We start from the raw sequence: 23,738 nt of genomic DNA, 5'->3' as shown, positions 1-23,738 counted from the left end.
GTTAAACAAGCATTTGGAGTACTCAGGGTGTTGAGCGCAGGTGTGTGTACATTTGAAAGCTGCTGTTTTATAAGAAGTGCTAGGTGACTCAATAAACACAAGAGCCAGAGCAACCTAATCCCTTTAGCAGGGCTCTCCCCAGCTCAGATGCTCCCCTGCCAGAAACAACACATTCGGGGGTGGGGGTTGGGGGGCGAAGTGTAAATCACACACTGAGGTAATTGTTTCACACTTTCAAACAATTTACTTATTAGTTTTAAAGTGGATTTTAGAAGCATTTCTGTGTCTTGCCTTCTGGTTTTGTTTTGTTGTGTGTAAATACTTCTAGATTTAAAAAAATGCTGACCCCCACCCATTGTATATCAAAAAGTACCTTGAATGTGTTTATTATCTTTAAGATAGATCAGGCTGAGTTAAGAAATGTTAGTTCTGCCTATAAAAGAGGGCTGCTTTCCATAGAATGTAACTTTCTATCTAATACCATGCATCTCTGCAACTCTAGGTGTTACAGATTCAAAGATTAGGTACTCTTGACTAAAAAGGAAAAAAAATAGACTACCTACTCTTGTCAATGACATTTCCCTGTCATTGACTAGAGACACCAAAGAATTTCACTCCCCAAATCACCCAGCACTGGAAGTATAGTGCAAAAAATCAAGATAAGGTATGGTTTTCTACATCACAGAGACCATGGTGCGGCTGACCATTAGCTATCCTTTGACCTAATATATATTAAATCATCTCCATCATTTTTTTTCAGTCACCTAGTTAAAATGGCAGACTTCTTTAAAAAAACTCATCTTGGGCCCACCCACACATCTGATAATATGCAAATTTAAGTGCTTCAAGGAGATTAGAAGAACTATCTTTTATTCAATTCCATCACAAATTTAGTAGCCACAACTGATCTTCAAAGAAATAACTCACTTTTGTTTCTGTCTTTCAAAAACACTTTTGAAGAAAAGTTGCCCTTCTGTTAACAAAAAAAAAGGACTACTGAAGAATCCACAGTAGAAGAAAGAGCTCTCCCTAGGTACTACATTTCAGGACTGTTTATACAATTCAGCAGGAAAGGAACTGGATACTGGCTTTTAGGAAGAATTCTGTAAGGAAGAGGGGGAATTGCTAATGCATTTAGTACTCATTTGCTTGCATCAAGAACCCTGTTCCATTTCAGTCTGCCAACATCCTAATTAAGATGATCTAAATCTGAGGTGATCTATTATTCTAGATCTAAGATAGCTCAATCTACATTAGACAAGATGTTACAGCGTGTGCTTACAATGAGATGATAAGACCACTGAGCAGGAAAGCATGTCTTTCCTCATGTCTCACCCAGCATGGGGCAGAGCTCTCTGTCAGCACTCAGTAAATAATGGCCAGGCCTTTGCCTGTTGTCTTTGTTTCTACTAATTCAATCTTATGATATCATTTCTGGTTCCTCTGACAACACATAACTGTGCTCTTGTTTTGAAAAAAGAAAAGAGTAAATCACCTCAAGTAATTCTTTATATACATCAGTGCCACATATAAGTATGACCGACCACATACAAATGCAATTCCCATTCAATATCTTAAGGCTGTTTCTGAAGTTCTATATTAAAGAACATGCAACTCCATAAGTATTTGAGCCAGAAAAGAAAAGAATGCAGAGACAATGCTTTAGAAGAATCTGGATCAAATTCCGTTCCAGGATAATAATATCCAGCTGCACTATTACCCAAGAAGTACTATATAATACAGAGACAAGATCATTAAAAGGGCCTTCCCCGATCAGCCTCTTTCTCTTCCTTCAGTTAAAGAAAGTTACCCATAGTTATTAGCATAAATACTAGGTAAAGACTTGAGTGTCTGGTAAACAAACAGAAAGTATGTGTTACTATTAGACTTGCCCTCTCTTGACATCTAAGAAAAGGCTAGGTGATTAGCAACATACCCAAATCAGAGTACACACAGACACCACTTTCTCAGCCAGTACCTGAAACTGTCATTTGTAGGGCTGAGCAAACATATTTAAGAAATGTCCTTAAGCTTGCTCTTGTGCTATTGTTGAACAGATAACATTGATGACCTTCACAGTCTGATATCCATTTCCAAAGGGATGACAACTTCAATCTACGAACCTCAAAAGAAACCAGATAAAATAAGCACAACCCTAGCGTTCAAAGCAGCTAACCCTCTGCCTCCTTTCACTAAGTAAGTAAAGATCTTGGTTGGAACCCAGGCGAGGTCACCCTTTCTATTTGCTATAAAGTTTACTGAATTTACATTAAAATCTTCAAATAGTTTTTGTTTGGGGAACGTATATGTTTCTTTAAAGAGGACAAAGGAACCATTGCTGTGTGCTTTCAGTGATGCAAAGTTTGAGATGTCAGGCGGGGAAATCCCGGCCTTGATTCTAAGACATCCGTAATGATGGCTCTATAGGTAAAAAATAAAAACAGGGATAAGAACGTTTTAAAGGAGGCAATGTGCAAAATTTAAGAACGCCTTTTTGCTTTCAGGATTTTTGTTTTTTGCCTTGAGATGTAAAAAATAAAAATAAAAAAGAAGAAGGAGAGTAGCCTTTGTTTGCAGTTAGACATTCACTGTGTTTTGAAATCCCTCCAGCTATACACCATACAGAATTTTAACATACTAAAAAGCCTACTTCAAAATGATGAACTTTCACCAATCTATCTTAAAATATATAATTACAAGCATACATTCAATTCTTGGATCGTGTGTGCCAAAGCTCTATTTCTAGAATTGGTGAATTTTGTTCTCTATTTCCATGTATAAAAGATCTCACAGTCCTGGGAAAACACTTTTTTTAAAAAATGAAATACAACAAATAAGGTATGCTGCCGAGTCCTGGGGGAGAAGTTTCCCAGAGTCTTTGAATTTCCTCCTATCTTCCTTCTTTACAAGATTTCTAAGACCAAGCCCTTTTCTACAGTCTCTCAAACAAGGTAAAAAGAAAAATACCCCCTAGATATATTTCTTAGATTTTCTATTATGCTTCTCAAGTTCCCATAGCTTCTGATGTAAACCAAAGATGAATTCTAGAATTATTTTTTTATTATGTTTTAATTTTATTTCCTCTTTTAGGTCTAAGATGAAATAGATGATCATAAATGCTATGCTTGGAGATATATTTCAAGGCACAATTTGTACATGACCTGTGCAAGGTCATGTCACAGAAAGAGGGCCAACATGACAGACAGGGAGCAAAATTCCGCTTTTAGTCTCGCAGAACTCCAGGGTTTAAGCTTCTATGTGTGCAATATGTTTCTGTTTAAACAGGGCATTTTAGATGCTTTCTGTATAGGGACCTCATTCTGACTTGAATAGTGTCAATTAGAGACACATGAGGAATTATTGCTCAAGTCACTGATAATTAAGGGTCATTTTTTGTCACATGAACCTGGGTGTGGCAAGCTGGCCTAATCTCATCCAAAAGGTTGCAAGTTTTCTGCATGTGCTGTTCTCTCTGCCCATCAATTTCACTTGGGCAAAAATCCTTCCCTGTTTAAAACATCAACTGCCCTCTAAGTCTTTCCTTGAGACCCCTACTTGGGGTTAGTTAGTTCCTCCTCTGTTTACTCACAGAACTTTGTACCCCCCTCCAGTATTCTTGCCTGGAGAATTCCATGAACAGAGGAGCCTGGTGGGCTACGGTCCATGGGGTTGCAAAGAGTCAGACACGACTGAGCAACTAACACTTTCACTTTTTCACTTTCTACTAGAGTAATTGTTAGATTCTATCACAATTATTTGTTTGTTGTCTCCACCACTAGATTATGCAGTCTGACATATTTACCCTCATCTCGGGTTTCCTATGGGCCCAGCGCTTGTAAGCACTTCAGATATGCCAACTCTAAATCTGTATCACAGTCCCTTGAGGTGGATGTTACCATTGCCTCCGTGGTACAAATGAGGGATCTGAGGCAGGGAAGTTCAGTCATTCTCTGAAGGACACATTGCTAGTGAGTATCAGGTTGAACACAGACAGTCTGACTTCTGACTGAGGAAGGCAGTTCAGCAACATTAAGCAAACAGAAAGAATGACCCATTCTGGTTTTGCCTCAGTTTCTTAAGTTTAAATTTAGAAATGGATTTTCTTTATCTTAAGTTGAGTTTACCTTCACCCTTGACTATGGATGAGTTCATTTGTCTAGAGAAAATTCAACCCAAACTGAGGAAGAGAGAACTGGCAGGGAGGTAAAGGCCTGGGGTGTAGCCCGCTCTGCCAGGTCGAAGTCTTGACTCTCACGCCTCCCCCAGGTCCACATCCTGAGATGCCTACAGAAGCCTCTCCTGTGGCTGCTTTTTGATGCATCACACTGTGCACATAGTAGGACAGGAAATGTTTTGGAACAGAAATACTATTAATAGGAAAGACCACTTATGTTATTCTTTGTAAACAGATGTGAGTTAAGAAAGACATTTTCACTTAGGAGGTGATTCAAATACAGAGGATTTTTGTTCTTGTCATTTTGTTTGGAACTGAGACATCCAAGTTCCAAACTTGGGTGACTGGTGATGGAAGCACAGTCTGATGCTATAAAGAGCAATACCGCATGCAAACCTGGAATTTAGGTCCATGAATCAAGGCAAATTGGAAGTGGTCAAACAGGAGATTTCAAAAGTGAAGGCCAACATATTAGGAATCAGCAAACTAAAATGGACTGGAATGGGTGAATTTAACTCAGATGACCATTATATCTACTACTGTGGGCAAGAATCCCTTAGAAGAAATGGAGTAGCCATCATGGTCAACAACAGTCTGAAATGCAATACTTGGATGCAATTTCAAAAATGACAGAATGATCTCTGTTTGTTCCAAGGCAAAGCATTCAGTATCACAGTAATCCAAGTCTATGCCCTGACCAGTAATGCTGAAGAAGCTGAAGTTGAATGGTTTTATGAAGACCTACAAGACCTTCTAGAACTAACACCCCAAAACGATGTCCTTCTCATTGTAGGGGACTGGAATGCAAAAGTAGGAAGTCAAGAAATAGCTGGAGTAATGGGCAAATCTGGCCTTGGAGTACAGAATGAAGCAGGGCAAAGCCTAATAGAGTTCTCCCAAGAGAATGCACTGGTCATAGCAAACACCCTCTTCCAACAACACAAGAGATGATTCTACACATGGACATCACCAGATGGTCAATACCAAAATCAGATTGATTATATTCTTTGCAGCCAAAGATGGAGATGCTCTATACAGTCAGCAAAAACAAGGCCAGGAGCTGACTGTGGCTCAGATCATGAACTCCTTATTGGCAAATTCAGACAAATTGAAGAAAGTAGGGAAAACCACTAGACCATTCAGGTATGATCTAAATCAAATCCCTTACGATTATACAGTGGAAGTGACAAATAGATTCAAACGATTAGATCTGATACACAGAGTGCCTGAATAACTTTGGACGAAGGTTCATGACATTGTACAGGAGGCAGGGATCAAGACCATCTCCAAGAAAAAGAAATGCAAAAAGGCAAAATGGTTGTCTGAGGAGACCTTACAAATAGCTGTGAAAAGAAGAGAAGCAAAAGGCAAAGGAGAAAAGGAAAGATATACCCATTTGAATGCAAAGTTCCAAAAGGAGAGATAAGAAAGCCTTCCTCAGTGATCATGAAAAGAAATAGAGGAAAACAATAGAATGGAAAAGTCTAGAGATTTCTTCATGAAAATTAGAGCCTTGATGTACTCCTTTTCCTATTTGGAACCAGTCTGTTGTTCCATGTCCAGCTTTAACTGTTGCTTCCTGACCTGCATATAGATTTCTCAAGAGGCAGGTCAGATGGTGTGGTATTCCCATCTCTTTCAGAATTTTCCAGTTTATTGTGTTGACTTACACAGAAGAACTATACAAAAAAGATCTTCATGATTCAGACAATCATGATGGTGTGATCACTCACCTAGAGCCAGACATCCTAGAATGCAAAGTCAAGTGGGTCTCAGGAAGCATCACTACAAACAAAACTAGTGGAGGAGATGGAATTCCAGTTGAGCTATTTCAAATCCTAAAAGATGATGCTGTGAAAGTGCTGCACTCAATACACCAGCAAATTTGGAAAACTCAACAGAGGCCACAGGACTGGAAAAGGTCAGTTTTCATTCCAATCCCAAAGAAAGGCAATGCCAAAGAATGCTCCAACTACCACACAATTGCACTCATCTCACATGCTAGTAAAGTAATGCTCAAAATTCTCCAGGCCAGGCTTCAACAGTATGTGAACTGTGAACTTCCAGATGTTCAAGCTGGTTTTAGAAAAGGCAGAGGAACCAGAGATCAAATTGCCAACATCCATAAGATCATTGAAAAAGCACAAGTGTTCCAGAAAATATCTATTTCTGCTTTACTGACTATGCCAAAGCCTTTGATTGTGTGGATCACAACAATCTGTGGAAAATTCTGAAAGAGATGGGAACACCAGACCACCTGACCTGCCTCTTGAGAAATATTTATGCAGGTCCAGAAGCAACTGTGGGAACCAGACATGGAACAACAGACTGGTTCCAAATTGGGAAAGGAGTACATCAAGGCTGTTTATTGTTACCCTGCTTATTTAACTTATATGCAGAGTACATCATGTGAAATGCTGGGCTGGATGAAGCACAAGCTGGAATCAAGATTGCTGGGAGAAATATCAATAACCTCAGATATGCAGATGACACCTCCCTTATGGCAGAAAGTGAAGAACTAAAGAGCCTCTTGATGAAAGTGAAAGACGAGAGTGAAAAAGTTGGCTTAAAACTCAGCATTCAGAAAACTAAGATAATGACATCTGGTTCATCACTTCGTGGCAAATAGATGTGGAAAGAGTGGAAACAGTGACAGACTTTATTTTGGGGGGCTCCAAAATCACTGCAGATGGTGACTGCAGCCATGAAATTAAAAGACGCTTGCACCTTGAAAGAAAAATTATGACCAACCTAGACAGTATATTAAAAAGCAAAGACATTACTTTGCCAACAAAGGTCCATCTAGTCAAAGCTATGGTTTTTCCAGTAGTCATGTATGGACATTACAGTTGGACTATAAAGAAAGCTGAGCACCGAAGAACTGATGCTTTTGAACTGTGGTATTGGAGACGATTCTTGAGAGTCCCTGGGACTACAAGGAGATCCAACTAATCAATCCTAAAGTAAATCAGTCCTGAATATTCATTGGAAGGACTGATGTTGAAGCTGTAACTCCAAAACTTTGGCCACCTGATGCGAAGAACTGACTCATTTGAAAAGACCCTGATGCTGGGAAAGATAGAAGGTGGGAGGAGAAGGGGACAACAGAGGATGAGGTGGTTGGATGGCATCACCAGCTCAGTGGACATGAGTTTGAATAAACTCCATGAGTGGGTGATGGCCTGGTGTACTCTAGTCCATGGAGTCACAAAGAGTCAGACATGTCTGAGCAACTGAACTGAACTGAGACATCCAAATCAGCAAGAGTCAGATACGTTTATTTTTCCTCCTGATATCTAAATTCACATCTCAAGTCCCTTCAGATCAATGTCAACTATGTCACCTTTTAATCCCTTTCTAATTCTGCATTTTACATATATTTATTTTTCAGATTCAAATAATTCTTACTTATTGTAGAGACTTAGAAAATTCAAAGGTATTTTAAAATATATAATTGCATATTTAGGCCTCTTCGAATGTTTGAAAATTCTCTTCTAAAACATTAGTTTTAAATGGTTATGTAGTATTTCATTGGGATAAGATATAGCATAGTTTAATTAAACAGCCCCTGTTTTTGAACATTTTGAAAGTGTGAAAGTGTTAGTCGCTCAGTTGTGTCCAACTCTTTGCAACACTATGGGCTGTAGCCCACCAGGCTGCTCTGTCCATGGGGAATTTCCAGGCAAGAGTACTGCAGTGGGTTGCCATGCCTTCCTCCAGGGAGCTTTGTGACCCAGGGATTGAACCCAGAGCTCCTGCATCACAGACAGATTCTTTACCATCTGAGCCACCAGATACCAATGGTTTGGTACTGGAAGTAACAAGAAGACAGATATTCTTTCACACTGTTTTGAGGATCCCAGTTATGTGAGGATCATGTGGCCCTGTAGGAAGAGGTTTTCTGGGAGTTGTAGAATGCAGATTCTGGGGCCTTACTCAGGTGACTGATTCATTTGAGGTGGGGCCTGGGAAAGGGGGTCCTATTTTTGAGAAATGTTAACATTGCCTCTCATTTCATAATACCTTCTCCTCATTGTGTTTAGCTATCTTCTTTATTTCATCTGTCTCTGACAGAATGAGCAATAGTGCCCACTTCAAGCTGGCCCTGGTAAATAGAGCCACAGGTCCTTGTGAACACAGGTGACTGCACCATCTCTGCTCATCCACCACCCCGACTGACCCCGCTTACCCATCCACACTCCACACCAAAGCCAAGGACAGGTCGTTATTCTATGAGTCAATGATGTCCTTTCCCTGCTCACTCCCAAACCCTCCCCTTCACCCCTACAGCCACGCAGCCTCCCTTGCAAACTCCCCACTCCCAACCAGCTGCAACAGCCTGTTCACAGAATGTCACTTCCTCAAGGAAGTGTTCCCCCATACTCGGATCTCAATCACTTCTCCCAGCCCAGCCTCCGGTTGCTCCCTTTGCTTTTCTTTCACAGTCCAGCGTGGTTTATAAAAGCATGGTTGTGAGATTTAAGTCTGTCACTCCACTTCACCACAAGCTTCGTGAGACAGGTACCGAGGCTGATTATTCATCACTGCGTCCTACCCTGAGCAGTGCCAGTAACAGGCAGTGCTCTAGGCGGTGCTGAAAATGAGCTCTGGGGCCAAAGGGCTCAGATTCACATCCCAGCTCTGCTACCTAACACCTGTGACCTTAAGCCAGTTGCTTCTCTGTGCCTTCATTTTTTTTCATTGGGAATTATAATAGTACTGCCTTAAGGTGTTAGAACTGGACATGGAACAACAGACTGGTTCCAAATAGGAAAAGGAGTACGTCAAGGCTGTATATTGTCACCCTGCTTATTTAACTTATATGCAGAGTACATCATGAGAAACGCTGGACTGGAAGAAACACAGGCTGGAATCAAGATTGCCGGGAGAAATATCAATAACCTCAGATATGCAGATGACACCACCCTTATGGCAGAAAGTGAAGAGGAACTATAAAGCCTCTTGATGAAAGTGAAAGTGGAGAGTGAAAAAGTTGGCTTAAAGCTCAACATTCAGAAAATGAAGATCATGGCATCTGGTCCCATCACTTCATGGGAAATAGATGGGGAAACAGTGGAAACAGTGTCAGACTTTATTTTTTTGGGCTCCAAAATCACCGCAGATGGTGACTGCAGCCATGAAATTAAAAGACGCTTACTCCTTGGAAGAAAAGTTATGACCAACCTAGATAGCATATTCAAAAGCAGGGACATTACTTTGCCGACTAAGGTCCGTCTAGTCAATGCTATGGTTTTTCCTGTGGTCATGTATGGATGTGAGAGTTGGACTGTGAAGAAGGCTGAGTGCTGAAGAATTGATGCTTTTGAACTGTGGTGTTGGAGAAGACTCTTGAGAGTCCCTTGGACTGCAAGGAGATCCAACCAGTCCATTCTGAAGGAGATCAGCCCTGGGATTTCTTTGGAAGGAATGATGCTAAAGCTGAAACTCCAGTACTTTGGCCACCTCATGCAAAGAGTTGACTCATTGGAAAAGACTCTGATGCTGGGAGGGATTGGGGGCAGGAGGAGGAGGGGACGACCGAGGATGAGATGGCTGAATGGCATCACTGACTTGATGGACGTGAGTTTGAGTGAACTCTGGGAGTTGGTGATGGACAGGGAGTCCTGGCGTGCTGCAGTTCGTGGGGTCGCAGAGTCGGACACGACTGAGCGACTGAACTGAACTGAAGGTGTATGTAGTTTATTGTGAGAATTAAATGAGAGAGTACACAAAAAGTAATGTACAACACAGTAGCTGGCATGTAGAACGCCTCCAATACAGGGTGGCTTTTAAAAAGTAATCACTCGGTATATTTTTGTTCAATAAATAAAACACAACAGAGTTTTCAGGCATGTTCTTTTTCATCATCACTGGCCCCTACTCCAACCAAAGCATCAGCCCAATCAACTTCCACTACAGTCTGTTCCTTGAAAGAACAGCATTTCTGCCCTGAGAAGTCTGCTGAAGACACTCCCCGTTCCCTGTTATTAATTCCAGCTCTGATTCTTTCATCATGTCACTTCCCAAAATATGTGCTCATGTGCCAAGACACTTCTCTTCCTTCCTTCAAGTATTTCCTGAAATGTGACCTCCTCCATGGAGCTTTCTTTAAATGGAACTGAGCTCATCATTCTGTCCTCTGTTTCCAACAAATAAGGTGAAGTTTGTTGTTTTAAGATTCCAAAGCTATAAACCACCTGAGGTTTTCAACTAACTGCATGGCCTCACCACTGCAGAACAGGTTGGGTTTCTCCTTGCCTGAACTTAAGACTGTGAGGCTCAGAGGGCAGAGCATTTGTTTAACTTGCTCTGTATACATGTAGCCCAATGACAATCCACATGGAGGCTGAGTAAATGTGACTTGATGATGATTTAATTACTTTGTCCATGCCAGGAATATAAGCCATGAACTCTTAAATCTGTTTCCCCCATTTTATAGTATGTTTCCATGCTGAGTCTATTATGAGACCTGTTTTCTGCATTAAGTTTCACAAAAGAACAAATACAAAAGAAAAGAGAGATTGAATGAAAATATCAAATTAATAAAATTATCTTCCACATCATGAGTCCAAAGATACCTTTGGACTTATTAGAAGGTGCCTTGTTTAAAATTCAAGTTCATATGCTTTACAGATTATTTTGTAAATCTAAAATAAATAACCAAAACATGTCAATATTCATTTTTAAAGCACTTGTTGTATTTGGTGCATGCACCATTATGGAGAACTTACACACAGAGCAAAAAGATTTGTAGCAAAGCATATGACCTTCTTCCCACTACAATGACCATCCCCTAATTAGGCAATGCATCTGATAGTCATTAACAGGAATGAGATAATGAATCACTTTCTCTCTTCTTTGTTAATTTGCTGTAACCAAGCGGCTAATGGATGTCAGAGCTGAGTGATTGCACTGATTATAGTGATTTATAGTTGCAACAAAACAATTTAAAACCATTCTGATTATTCATGTTAAAGATGCTTTATGTTTTGTTTACTAAATGTTTTATGTCCTCCTTTCTCCTACCCTTAAAGTACTGTCCCCCTCCTACTCTGCCACTTTTCACAGAAAGACCCGTTCCTGGAAAACTTGAAAGTTGTAGGAGGCTTTTTTTATTGTTTTAAACTAAGCAATTTCATTTTGTTTATACATACCTATACATAGAGAGAGAGAGATAAAGTTTACCCAGTAGAAACGAAAAGCCTTAGGGGTAGAAAGAAAACTTCAGTGGTGCCTAGTTCAAAAGAAGACAGAAATAAGAGGAAATAAGGCAAACTTCAAGCCACTTACCTTGGGGCTTCCAGTCCCTTCCTCACCCTCCACAGACACATCAGTAGCCAGAATCTCGGCTTTGATGGTATCCAGAGCCCGGAGAATCCAGCTGTGTTGCCGTTTGATTTGCCTCTGCAGCTCCTTCCATTGACTTGCAATCATCCGCAGCATGTCCTTCAGTCCTTCTCCAAAGGAGGGGGAAAGCACACGTTAGCGACTCAGCTGTGTTTTTACCCAGTATTGTTTTTCATTTAAGATTAGATGGATATTTCCAACAATAAACATAATTTTAAGCAATCATTACCCTCACCTGCCTCTCAGAACCGAGACTGGGGGTTTTTGACTTGACAGAAGGCATAAGGACACAAAAATTGGAAAACCCCATAGTTGCATAGTTTAGAACTGACTTAGATTTAACACATGGACTAAAAAAATGTATACAGAACCAAAATCACGATACGTAAAAATTATTAAGACTCTTGCTTCACATTCCAAATAAAAGGCCCTGTGTATATCTTTTTGTGGAGACTTTACAATGATCAGAAAATGTATGGAAATAAGTAAAGGTAATTCAACTTGAAATATAGTAAATGGGCCAAATTTAAGACAGCAGTCTTTAGCGTTAGCACATCAGATTAATGCTGCTCTTTTCTTATTGGGCTGTGGTAAGCTCAAAACAAGGGGCAAACTAATTCATCCTGTCTTATGGTCTTTTACTACCAGGATAAGTATAACCAAATGACAAAACTATTTTTTATTTACAATCTGTTTGTCATAAATACACTAATACTGAGGTAAGAACTGGTCTAAGGCTAAAACTCTGCTAATGCAATGACCAGCAGAGAACACGCAAAACGGTCATGTGTGTGAATTGGCAGGGAAATAATCATGTGTCTCTAGACTGCCTGCCTTATATCTGTAATGATACCTACAAGTACCCGGATGCATATGCATTATACTATATGCACAATTCTCATTCATTATCTTAATGTTATTTCCAGAGCACCTACATTGAAAAGCATGTCAATGTGAAGTTTTCAGGAATGCGATTTCAATTGAAACTCGGGTGAACAGCAAGCCCCAAATAAAATGAACAGACCATTTGGAGGCAGTATTTCATCTTATAAGTATCACAGCATTGTATGCAGTATATGAAACATTTATAAATCTTGAAGGTCAATCTGATAATGTAAATATTAATAATACATAAGGAAGTGAATATATGCAGTAATTTACAGCAATGCTTCTTCATTCTTAATAGTCTGGAGACATAAAGACTTGCAATATTTCAGGAGGATTTACCTGCTTTGTGAGATGCAATAAGCTCAAGAAGTTGGTGTCCTTCCTCCTCCACAGCTTCCTTGAGCGCACAATGACTGTCTACATTCAACTTAAAACTCTGCAAGGAAAAATATGAGCATCAAACCCTGGCAAGGCCATTAAACGTAAAACATCCATATAAAATTACTTGCTACTTTTTATCAAGAGCCACGCAGTTCAATTTACCCAATAGACAAACTAATTTGTAATACTAAAAGCTATTGATATTTGGGATCTGGGCTCAAAATGTTTCCATTAGATTAGCAGAGTGCATCTGTTTGGAAACAGCTGACATATCTAGAAATTCATTAGGTTTTTATGAAAAGTCACATCCCGTAGGCTATATCAAAAGTAGCAGTGTTCTATAATATATACTGAAATTCTACCAGCACATATGAGGTCTTTTCTTCACTTTTTTAGAAACATTAGTGCTAGCACTATTTATGAAACCATAAAACACTGGCAACATAAATTATGTGCACATATATAAATCCATTAATAGTAGGGTTTGATTCAGCTGTTTTTCAGATATCACACAAACTATGGAATACTGAGGTGAATTTAGGTGCTGTAGAGAGGAGTCAAATGTTTTTCAAATGTTTGAATTTCAAGCTTATTCCTTACAATGTGACATTGCTTTATAAATAAATACATCAAGCACACGAGGGGCATTTTTCACTTATGATAGTTACCCAAAAGATAAAACTATTCTTATGGGTGAATTTCAACTCATAGAAATTTCTTGCAGGAAGCTTTCCATAATGTCTTTCATAGAATTAATTACTCCCCTCTCTCGGCTTCCTCTGTTCCTTATATCTGCTTCTATTGAAGAATTTATCACACTGAATTCTGCTTTATTCACATATTTGGCTACCAAATTATTACAATCAAAAGACTTGCCAGTTTCACATTTATTTCCAACTCATGTCACATACAAGGTGTTCAATAAATATTTGCAGGAATAGTGGATATCTGCTGAACTGGATCAATAGGACTCTCTGAAGGGGAAGGTTTCCATTTTAATATTTCAGGAAACAGGGATGGTTTTTCCAAAGATGTTTTTCCATCTCTGGAATGTTATAAGGTGTTCCAAACACAGGAGGTCTGATGGAGAGTAATCATAGTAACCAATATGTTGAATCAATGGTTAGTCTTGAGAGTGAAAATCCAGCCCTTGACTTGATTAATCTGAAAAAGTATGGATTTTGAAGGACTATGTGCCAAATTCTGACTTCTCTATAATAGGACTCCAAAATACATGATATATTTTGCTCTCACTAAAAACTTGCTGAGCAATGATTCTATATACTACACTGAATTTAGTATTAAGAATAATTGACAAGTTTGAGATGATACAGTGTTATTGGGAATATAATCCAGGTGAAAGAGGTTAAACAATCATATGCTACGAAATCAGGTATTAATTTTTCCCATTCTTTCATTCAGAAACCATATTGCGCCTCTTCTGTACACTGGAGAGGGTAATAGCAATTTAAGGGGTATAAGGCATGGCCCTGCACATCAAAAGGAACCTGAACCGTCTTGGAGGTTCAGGGAGAGTCTTTTTCTTAGTGGAAAAAAGGAGTCTTTTAAAGCTCAGAAGAAAAAGCAGAACAATCAAAGTAAGCTGAATATGAAGGAGGTAGAGACATAATCAGAACTTGGAATATAAAGATAAGAATTTTGATTTTTAAAAAATGACTCCAAAATGATGAATCATTTCATCTTACTAGAGGCATAAGAAACAATAAAACTGCAGCATATAGCAGAAAGAAACATTAGATTTCCCTGAGGGTTGTTCACTATTTCTTGTATTGTCCTCTTTCAACTACAGGTATTTGGTTGAACAAAATTAAGTATGGCAATATATCAGAAGCCTGATGCTTCTGGTCAATATAATAGTTTTTAAAAATTAAATTATTATGATTGTATAGCCAAAACATGGGTGTTATTTACTTTCTGCCATGATAGTGGAGAGCCTCAGCTCTGAAGCAATGTCATGCAGATTGAGGTGCATTTGTGTGTTTCAGGGAGAAGGGACATAGAAAAGAAAAATACTTGCGATCAGCCCAAGAGCACCAACACTTAGGAAGAAATCTAGAAAGAAATCTATGCTATAGATGATGTCCTCATAACTGTAAATTTAGCCCAGTGCTCTCTTTGATTCTATTTACCTAAAACAGACAAGTGTTGAATGTTGTAATCATGAGCTTCTGAAGGCATGCATCAGACCTATGTCTCAACAAAAGAGAACCTTAGGACCTGTGAGTAGGTTGCATAATTTGACATAATTGAGGCCAATAGTACAGAATAGAAGCAGTTGGATCTGGTTCTGTCTCAAGATTATGTGGAAGGATTTGATTAGGACATTGAAAAAAATGGTGTTCATTACTAAGAAAAAAGATAAGCTGACAAGCTTTATGCTACAGAAAAGAACCACTTAATACAACTACAACCCAAATGATATTGCTTGATTTTCAGATGTATCCATTAACGACTAATAACATCAATAAGGAATGCACAGTGGGCCTCTGAGAAGGCAGACAAGCCAGCACATGAACAAAATTGTCAATGAAATTTCTGGCTGCTGAAGAATTCTGTAATAAACTCACTTGCTTCTGTGCCCACCTCTTCCCTAGGGAAGGAAGCTTAAGCAAAAGACTTTGTTGTTGTTGTTGTTTCACTTGACACTTGGGCACATTTCCATTCCTGTGCTGCTAACAGGTTTCCTCAGCAGTGCCTTACGACATATGGTCCCTCTGCAGCATCCACAGCACTCCCTGAAAGTGCAGGGCATTCTCTGCAGGTTTAATTTATGGCAACAACATGGTCATAAGCAGGTACCACAGATCTGCATCACTGAGGATGATGTGAAACTCCAAAACTATGAGTAATCTGGGGCTTACGAGATAACGACATCTTTTTTTTAGTGTTTTAAAGCAGCATAGAACTGAACATCCAGAAGAGAATAGCTAAGGACATGAAAAATACAGTGGCTGAGACAAAGGACCCGATTAGCAAAAAGATGATACATCAGAGGTTGACCATTGGGTATTCCCCTTAGTTCAACCTCCAGCCTCACCAGCTGTATATATATGGGTGCCTTACTCCTTGTCGGGATCCAAGTTCAGGTGAGGCACAATGACTGCACTTTGATCATGATCACAGCTTACCAAGTAGATAAAGTACTACATCTTTACCCATACTATCTCAACCAAATTTCTGCAGATCTCAGTTTGATGGAAATATGGAGGTCACACGGATATAAAATGAAATCATAGAAATGTATGCCTTGATACACAAAACTATGACAAATGTGAAGAATGTTATTCATGAGGGATCATAAGAATTGATATGAATCTCCTGATATACAAAACAGTGGGAAAGACCATAAGCACATTCAGAGGCTTCAAGATCCAAAATGTCTGTTTTAGCAGAATCATATCATGAACACAGACTTTCTGCTGTCCCCAAGGAATATTGTCAATGTGGGCCAGGTCCATTGAGGTCCATGAATTTTATGTTTGTGAACAGAGAGGCCAAAAAGAGTTACTGCATCCTTCTTGACATAATTTTAGTTTTCTTTTTAAAAAAGTGTATGTTAAATCAATAGTTATTTATTGAGTAGTCTCTACCAGACCTATAGATACAAAAGTTAACAGTACACAATACACATGCAACATATAGTCTGTTGGGTAAAAGAGATCAAAAGCAAATAGCTGTATATGACCCAGTAAAAAATAAACATGTAATCAGGGCTTGATGTATAACAGAGAGTGGCAGGGCCTTCAGCTGAACAGTGATATGCCATGCTCAATGAGATTTAGCTTTTTTAAAGTACCATGCTGGCCAAATAAAAACAAGACTGTGGGCTATATTCCGTACAGTGCTGGATAGGTACTGAGGGAGCTCAACTGGGAGCCAGGTTCTACAGAGCCCAGTGGGGAGCTCGTGGAGAAAGGACTGGATTTCCACATGGGGCTGGAGATACCCTGTCTTGCAGCAGGAAGCCGGGAGGCAGCAGAAGCCACTTGGTGTGGCTAAGACAAGGTCGAAGAAGGGGAGCTGGGAGCTGTGGCTACACGTGTTATTTAACTCTAAGAGAAACAGAAGAAGTGGAAGATGTTGACAACATGAGAGAGTGACTGGTAGAATTCTGTGTTCTAGAAACATCTTTCTAGCTGTTACGTAGAGCTGATTTTAAAAGGGCGGACAAGGAGACCATTTAGGAGGCTGCTAGGGTAATAGAGGCCAGATGTTTCTGCATGCTCATATTTTTTTTAATTAAAAAAAGGTATGCTTTTTCTTCTAAATGAATGGAAGAAGGAAGAATGGAGACAATCTTCTGTCTTTTTAAGGTTTTCTCAGTGCGTGAGAATAGCATGTGCCAGAATTTAGTTCTTTGGCTGTTCTGATGATAAATACCAGAGTTTTATTAGTCAGGAGTCTCCAAATGTGAAAGACATATTGAACTGATGAACTTTTACTCCCACTGTCATTTTAAAGAGATGGTATATATGCTGATGAATAAGACACCTCGTGACACTTTTTCTTCACACAAAAGATTTTTACTACCCTAGGAAAATGAAAACTTGCTTTTTCACAAGGACAGGAGGAAGAATGTGTGTTCAGTCAGAGAAGCAGGGGCTTGAAAAGTCACCTGCTACCTGTCTCAGGCCATCTCTACCCGGGCTCTATTCTGAGCTGTGCCGAGTACCATCTGCATCCCCCAAAGGGCTCTTGGTGGGAAAGAAAGCCATGATTCCCTGTGAAGAGCCTGGCAGTTTCTCTCCTGCTTGTCCCAATGCCATTGATAGAGGATGGTCATATGGTCCTCAAAATATAATATATACCTTCCAAATGCCGTATGTGCCAAAAATTCAAAGACTTTTATGAGTAAATATTTATTTAAGAACCTCCTAAAAACTTGATAAGACACTACACAGCCATTACAATGAAGACTATGAATTGGCATGAAAAACAGAACACATTACAAGTCAAAAATTGAAAGTTCACCGTTAGTGGTATAGTGGTAAGCACAGCTGCCTTCAAAAAAAAAATGAAAGTTCAAAATTGTATCTATGATACAATGGACAGACCCAGTGTGTAGAAAAAGAAGACAGTAGGGACTGTGCAGTTAGGACTCGGAGTGAACTTAGTCTGGTCTCATGGAACAAGTTCTTGGAGCTTTAGCTTTCTGAAACATAAAATGTAATATTATCTAACTTCAAGTTGTTGTGAGAATTAGTGGCAATGATTGGAAAGCATTGAAGCAGTGTCTGGCAATGAGTGGGGCTAAAGCAAAACCATTATAGACTTTCAAACTCATTGTCTCTGTTTTCCAAATGTTCTGTGCAGTAGGTGGTGTTCACGGCATTTTTAGGTGACAAGAAGCACTTCCTGTTGAAGCTGCCTGCACTCCTCAAGCACTGACCCCAAGTTCTCTCTGCCTCTGGGCTAGCACCCAGCACAGGCCTGCCACAGACGGCATGGAACACAGATGCTGCTCAGAGAGTCCAGGGAGTGGGGGACTGAGAGACCAGTGGTCTGGGTCTTCATTTTGCCTCAGGTGTGTGCCCTTGGACAAGTCATCTAATGCTTCTGGGCTTCTGTTTCCTTATCTACAATCCAGGCATGTGGACTCAATATTTTCCAGTTCTTGGACATTTTATCTTTAAGCCAGACAGTTAAGGACAGATGGTTCAGGAGAATTTTTATTTATTCTAAACTAGAAAATTTTCAAAGGGGGAAGAATCCCAAAGGCCATCTAACCATTCATCTATCCTAGGGCAGCTCCGTCCCTCTACCATTCCAGGCAGATGTGTTCATTCTATTTTTAACTATCTCCAGGAAACTTTCTTCTAACTTCTCATCCTGTGTCCGCAACATTTCGTCTCAGGAATGTGAGAGCTTTGTGAAGAGCAGCATGAGCTTCCCTCCGCTTCAGACTGTTTTGCCAAGTCATCTCTCCAGTGTAGAAGTTGGAGATCAGAAATACTGTGAGGATATGCCAACAAAATCCACATGTCCAATCAATCACCAAGTTCTGCCAATTTATTTCCCATCCTCACCATTCTGTATCGACTAATGCAGGCCCACATTGTCATCCTTTGACAGGCTGACTTCAACAACCTCCAGCCATGACCCCCTAAAAATTACATTTTTTTCTTTATTTGTGGCGTGCCTATGAAGGTGCAGGCATCATCTTAAGCTTGAGGGATGTGGCTGTGAGCAAGATAAATATAGTTCCTGGCCTCACAGAGCTCACAGCCTAGAAGTAGAGATAGGAGGTGGAGGATTGCGCAACTTAAAAACAAGGAGTTACAATCGATCATATCAAGGGGGCTGTGACACGGTGCAGGTGCTGGGGACAAGCATGGGCTTTGGAGCTGGACAGGCCTGGGTTCAAACCCTGGCTCCTCCATCAACCACTTCATGCCTTTGGCACTCTCCGTGGACTCAGTTTCTTCATCTGTAAAATGAGGACATGTTAGTGCCTGCCTTATGGGGTTCTTGTGAGGATGAGATGCCCTGATATCTGTAGAATAGAGCCTGGCATATCATAATAACAGAATACAAATATTTTATTACATGGAGTGATCCAACTCTGAGAAAGATGCTTGTTGAAATCTCCCAGTGCTTCCCCAGGTTGCAGGATAAGGTGGCCTGTGAGATCTCCACCAAGTCTGCTTCTTGGGCACCAGGTCTGCCTTGAAATGTGCCTGAACTGCTTAAAATTTCCAGCTCACACCAGCCATTTGCTCATCTAAGATTCTGCTCTTGCAGGCACCTCTCTGCCTGGAAGGTCCTTTCCCTCTCCCCTGACTCAGTCCTGCTCATTCTTTATAATTCATCTCTGGTGTCACCCTTTCTAGAAAGCTTTCCCTGACCATCTTCCACCCTTCTGGCTTCCCCCCGCCTCAGCACCCACATTACCTGTGCAGAGCTCAGACCTCCACTAATTACACTGCTGTGTAACTACTGATGGCAGGTCTGCTTCCCAGCCATGAGTTCTGAGAGGAGGATGTAACTTTTTACTTGTGTTTGGATTCTCACTGCCTAGGACAGTACCTGGCACACAGCACACACCTAATAAATGTTCAGGGAGCAACTGAATGCAGATTCATACCAGAAACCTTCCACGATGCTTCCGAGTCACCTATACAGCATTTTGGGCAATACTGGTGCAATCACTTCACTTGGAAGTGGTTGATAAATGTTCCCAAATTTTATTCATTGAACACCATGTAAATGAGCTGTCATGTTCCTTCGCCTACAAAATTACTTGCCAATTACACTGAGATGATCCTGGTGTAATTGCCATGTAAACTGTATCCTGGCTGAGATAGCCCAAATCATCAATTTAACTTTACCCTCTCATCATATGGTACTTACCACATAATTAAATAAATGGTCAGCTACCACCACAATTATATATCTCCCCAACAAAATGAGGTGGTTACATTTGTCACTGATTTATTAGTTATGACAATATGCAACACACCACCACGTATACTATCAGAAGCTTCATAAAATGGAAAGCACTATGTGCTCTTGAGAAAGAGGTTCTAAGTTTATGATCAAAGAAATAAGCATTATAAAAACTTTGTTCTCTGTTTTTTTTTGTAAGGGCATTAAGATATGAAGACAAAAATCCTGTTCTTTCTGAAGAAATTTTTGCCGCTGAAATCTCAGATAATAAAAACATCTAGCATTTGAAAGTGAATTTAGCTCCTCAAACAAATTACAACTTCTTTCAAATAGTTGCATTTTTTTTGCAGAAGGTATATAAAGTATATATACTGGCATTATTAAGGCTGGCATTCATTTTTGATAGACTTGCTAATATCTAATGCAAGGATTAGAGAAGTTAGAGAGACCCTGAATATTGATGGTGCCTCTTAGTGACAAAATTTTCATGTTTTTCTGGATGCTGCCTCCACACCTGGCACAGGTAATCATATTGACTTCCTAGCACGGCCACATTAGGCCAAATAGATTCACAGAGGTTCTGTCTAAAGGGACCATTTGACTTCCAGAACACACTGCTTCTGAGGCCCTAATTGAAAAAAGAGGTCAATGCTAGCCCAAATATCTCTCTACCCCCTGCAGTGGAATAATTGATGTGCAGCAGCCTCTACAGATGCGGAGTCACTAAGGTGATGGATGGATATAAGTATATTATTCACACGTACATCTGCTAATATACAGGTCCCAGTGCAAACACCAAGACCTAAGAATATTATGTGGATTTAGGACAATCCCTGAAGGACTCTAGTTCCATTAAAAATTTGTTTGGCAGCCTGGGGCAGATCTATCCCAACTCCCACATGCTTCATGCATTTGAGAGGGGGAACCAAACTGCTTTAGAAATAAATTTAATAAATTTTGTAATGTCAAGTCATTAACATCCTGTCTAGTCATATAGTCTTCATCTTTTGAAATGGTAACGTTAACCTGTGGAATTTTTTTTTTAACTTTCTAATGTCTGACTTAACATTTTTACTTTCCTTGTGTTTTCTGCCACAGGGGATGAATTACATCCTGAAAGCAGAAGAAAAATATCCTACTGTTTCTCTCTATAGGCATTTTTCTTGTCACAAATATACCAGACAATACCCAGAAAGTCTGTAACCAGGGTCCATTTTGATTTGGAAATTGTACAGGAAATTCCTGCAGACATTCATGGTTTATAATCTTAGTTATAATTTGCTGCTGTAATGGTTGTAACACTGCTTCTACAAATGTTCGTTTATTCATCTGGCAGATTTGTTTAGTACTCATTAAGCATGTGCAGGGCAGGGTGTCAAAGGAGACACCAAAAAGACACAAGCCATCTCTCAAGTCAGAGGAGAATCATTCAGGCAGGGAAGCTAGGAAGAAATTCAACCTTTCTAGGGACACCTGAGCAACTCACACCTGTTCTCAGGTCTCCGACGGGCGTGCATGAACAAAGCATCTTCACAAACAACAGGCTTATGTGATCTTCACAACACCTTCAGGAGACATGACAGGCATTTTTCTGGCTAAAGATCTGTTTCAGGCCTGAAACTTTTATCTTAATATCATTGTTGCCAGGTAAATTGTTTCAAGATTCCAAAATTCCATGTGACACAGCAGATAAGCAAGATCTGCACACAGGTCTACACAAGGAGACAGATGGTGGGCGACACACCTTGGCTCAAGTGAATTAGGTCACCCACTGGCTCTCCACACACAGAGTCCTTCAGTCCATGCAGGAACCCTCGTAGTACAAGGCACTCTGCAAACTTTCTTTCAGCGTTTAGCATACCACCACCCTAAACAGCTCTGATGCTGGGAGGGATTGGGGGCAGGAGGAGAAGGGGATGACAGAGGATGAGATGGCTGGATGATATCACCAACTCGATGGACGTGAGTCTGAGTGAACTCTGGGAGTTGGTGATGGACAGGGAGGCCTGGCGTGCTGCGGTTCATGAGGTCACAAAGAGTCGGACACGACTGAGGGACTGAACTGAACTGAACTGAACCCTAAACAGCAAGTGCTTAAATAAATCCAGTTATTCTCTGTCATTCTATTTTAAAATAGTCATCACATTTGAAAGAAAGAGAATAAAGTAATAAATCAGGAAAATGTATAAGTGACAGCAATTTTCAAAATGATGGGAACAAGAGTCCTTAAACTGAGTCAGGCAAAAAGTATATCCCCAGGTACTTTGAACAGTTCAAAGGGAAGACAAGACTATTTGTCTCCCAGATGCACAGAATTAGTTATATGAGCAAAAGGATGTGCCTCCTATCCCCACGCATCAACCTCAAAATGCCTGCATGCTATAAATCCCCAACAGATCTTTCTTCCACAAGCTACCAAAGGAAGGAATTCAAGGTTGCAAGTTGAGTACCTCAAATCCCTCAAAGAGAAGTGATGCTGCTCCCTACTAAACTCTCAGCTACTTACCTTAAACTTTAAACTGACAGGAATCAAGGGGGACAAGCATATAGAACTTCAAAGCTCCTACAAGGCCACCAGCCCTGCTCCGTGAGGCTGAGCGGGGTGGCGGCCAGTCTCGCACAGCTCAGGCTTTTGAAGTCTGTCGACGGTCTCTTATTAACTGAAGCGTATGGGCATGTGGTAGCTGCTGGTCTTGTGAAGCTCAACTTTTTCGGGCCAGAGCTGCCTATCATCTCAGCAGAGGAGGGTAGGCAGGGAGAGGTGGGCACCAGGAAGTGGGAAATGGAAAGCCTGTCATCCCTTAGCTTCAGACAATGAAACGTGGAACACAGGTGGACATGCAAGGGCAAGCTAAAGAAAAATAGTTGAATGTGTTTTGGGAAATTTTCTGGCATGACTAAAAACTCGGTGAGAAGTATCATGTTTTTCTTATGATACAAATGAAAAATATGATTTAATTTAAAATGATATAACATAAAGATCTAACTATAAATGCTAAATGCATGAAAACATCTGTATTGAGATTTTGTTAGCCAGTCACATTATTAGTTCGATTCAAACTGCTTTTGTAAGTTCCTAGGGTAATGACACAATAAGGAATAAGGAAAAGTTTTCAGACCATTCTGCACCAATACAAAAGTACTGTCTGCAGGGTTTTGGTGAGTTTGTGCCCCCTTGAGGAAGACACTTCAAATTGCAGGGACCACTTCTAAAATGAACAAGGTTCTGGAAAGTGGGCTTAAAAACTACCCTTATAAACGCAAATTCAGAGCTACACACACACAGAGATGGCCCTATTCACTTTTTAGGAACTGGAGCAAAAGCTTTTCTGAAAACATGGCAGACTCTCATTACATGGGACCCTGAACTGCTGCTGTTGTTGCTGTCTGTCTATAGCAGCAACTCAGGTAGACTGCAACTCTGCTGTAGACAGACAACAATGGGACAAGGAGGAAACGCTCAGCTGTTGTTACAACAACATGAATGCTCACTGCAGTATTATTTGCCAAAGCATCAACAAAGAGGCAGCTTAAATAGCCA

The 23,738-nt window shown here is 40.2% G+C and overlaps 1 protein-coding gene across 3 annotated transcripts in view; it reads right to left on the bottom strand.

The window, feature by feature from the left end:
- AKAP6 (A-kinase anchoring protein 6) overlaps positions 1 to 23,738 on the bottom strand; it is a 410,046-nt gene that overhangs the window by 224,021 nt on the left and 162,287 nt on the right. For all 3 annotated transcript variants that reach the window (XM_069559473.1, XM_069559474.1, XM_069559475.1), the window contains 2 exons: positions 12,749 to 12,845; positions 11,465 to 11,628 (listed from right to left, as the gene is read on the bottom strand). In XM_069559473.1, the coding sequence (XP_069415574.1) occupies positions 11,465 to 11,628; positions 12,749 to 12,845 (261 nt within the window). The remainder of the gene's footprint in view (positions 1 to 11,464; positions 11,629 to 12,748; positions 12,846 to 23,738) is intronic.

This window comes from Ovis canadensis, chromosome 18, assembly GCF_042477335.2.
Source record: "Ovis canadensis isolate MfBH-ARS-UI-01 breed Bighorn chromosome 18, ARS-UI_OviCan_v2, whole genome shotgun sequence".
Taxonomy (NCBI): domain Eukaryota; kingdom Metazoa; phylum Chordata; class Mammalia; order Artiodactyla; family Bovidae; genus Ovis; species Ovis canadensis.
The sequence above is the reverse complement of the archived record's forward strand: the minus strand, read 5'-3'. Positions and strand labels throughout refer to the sequence as shown.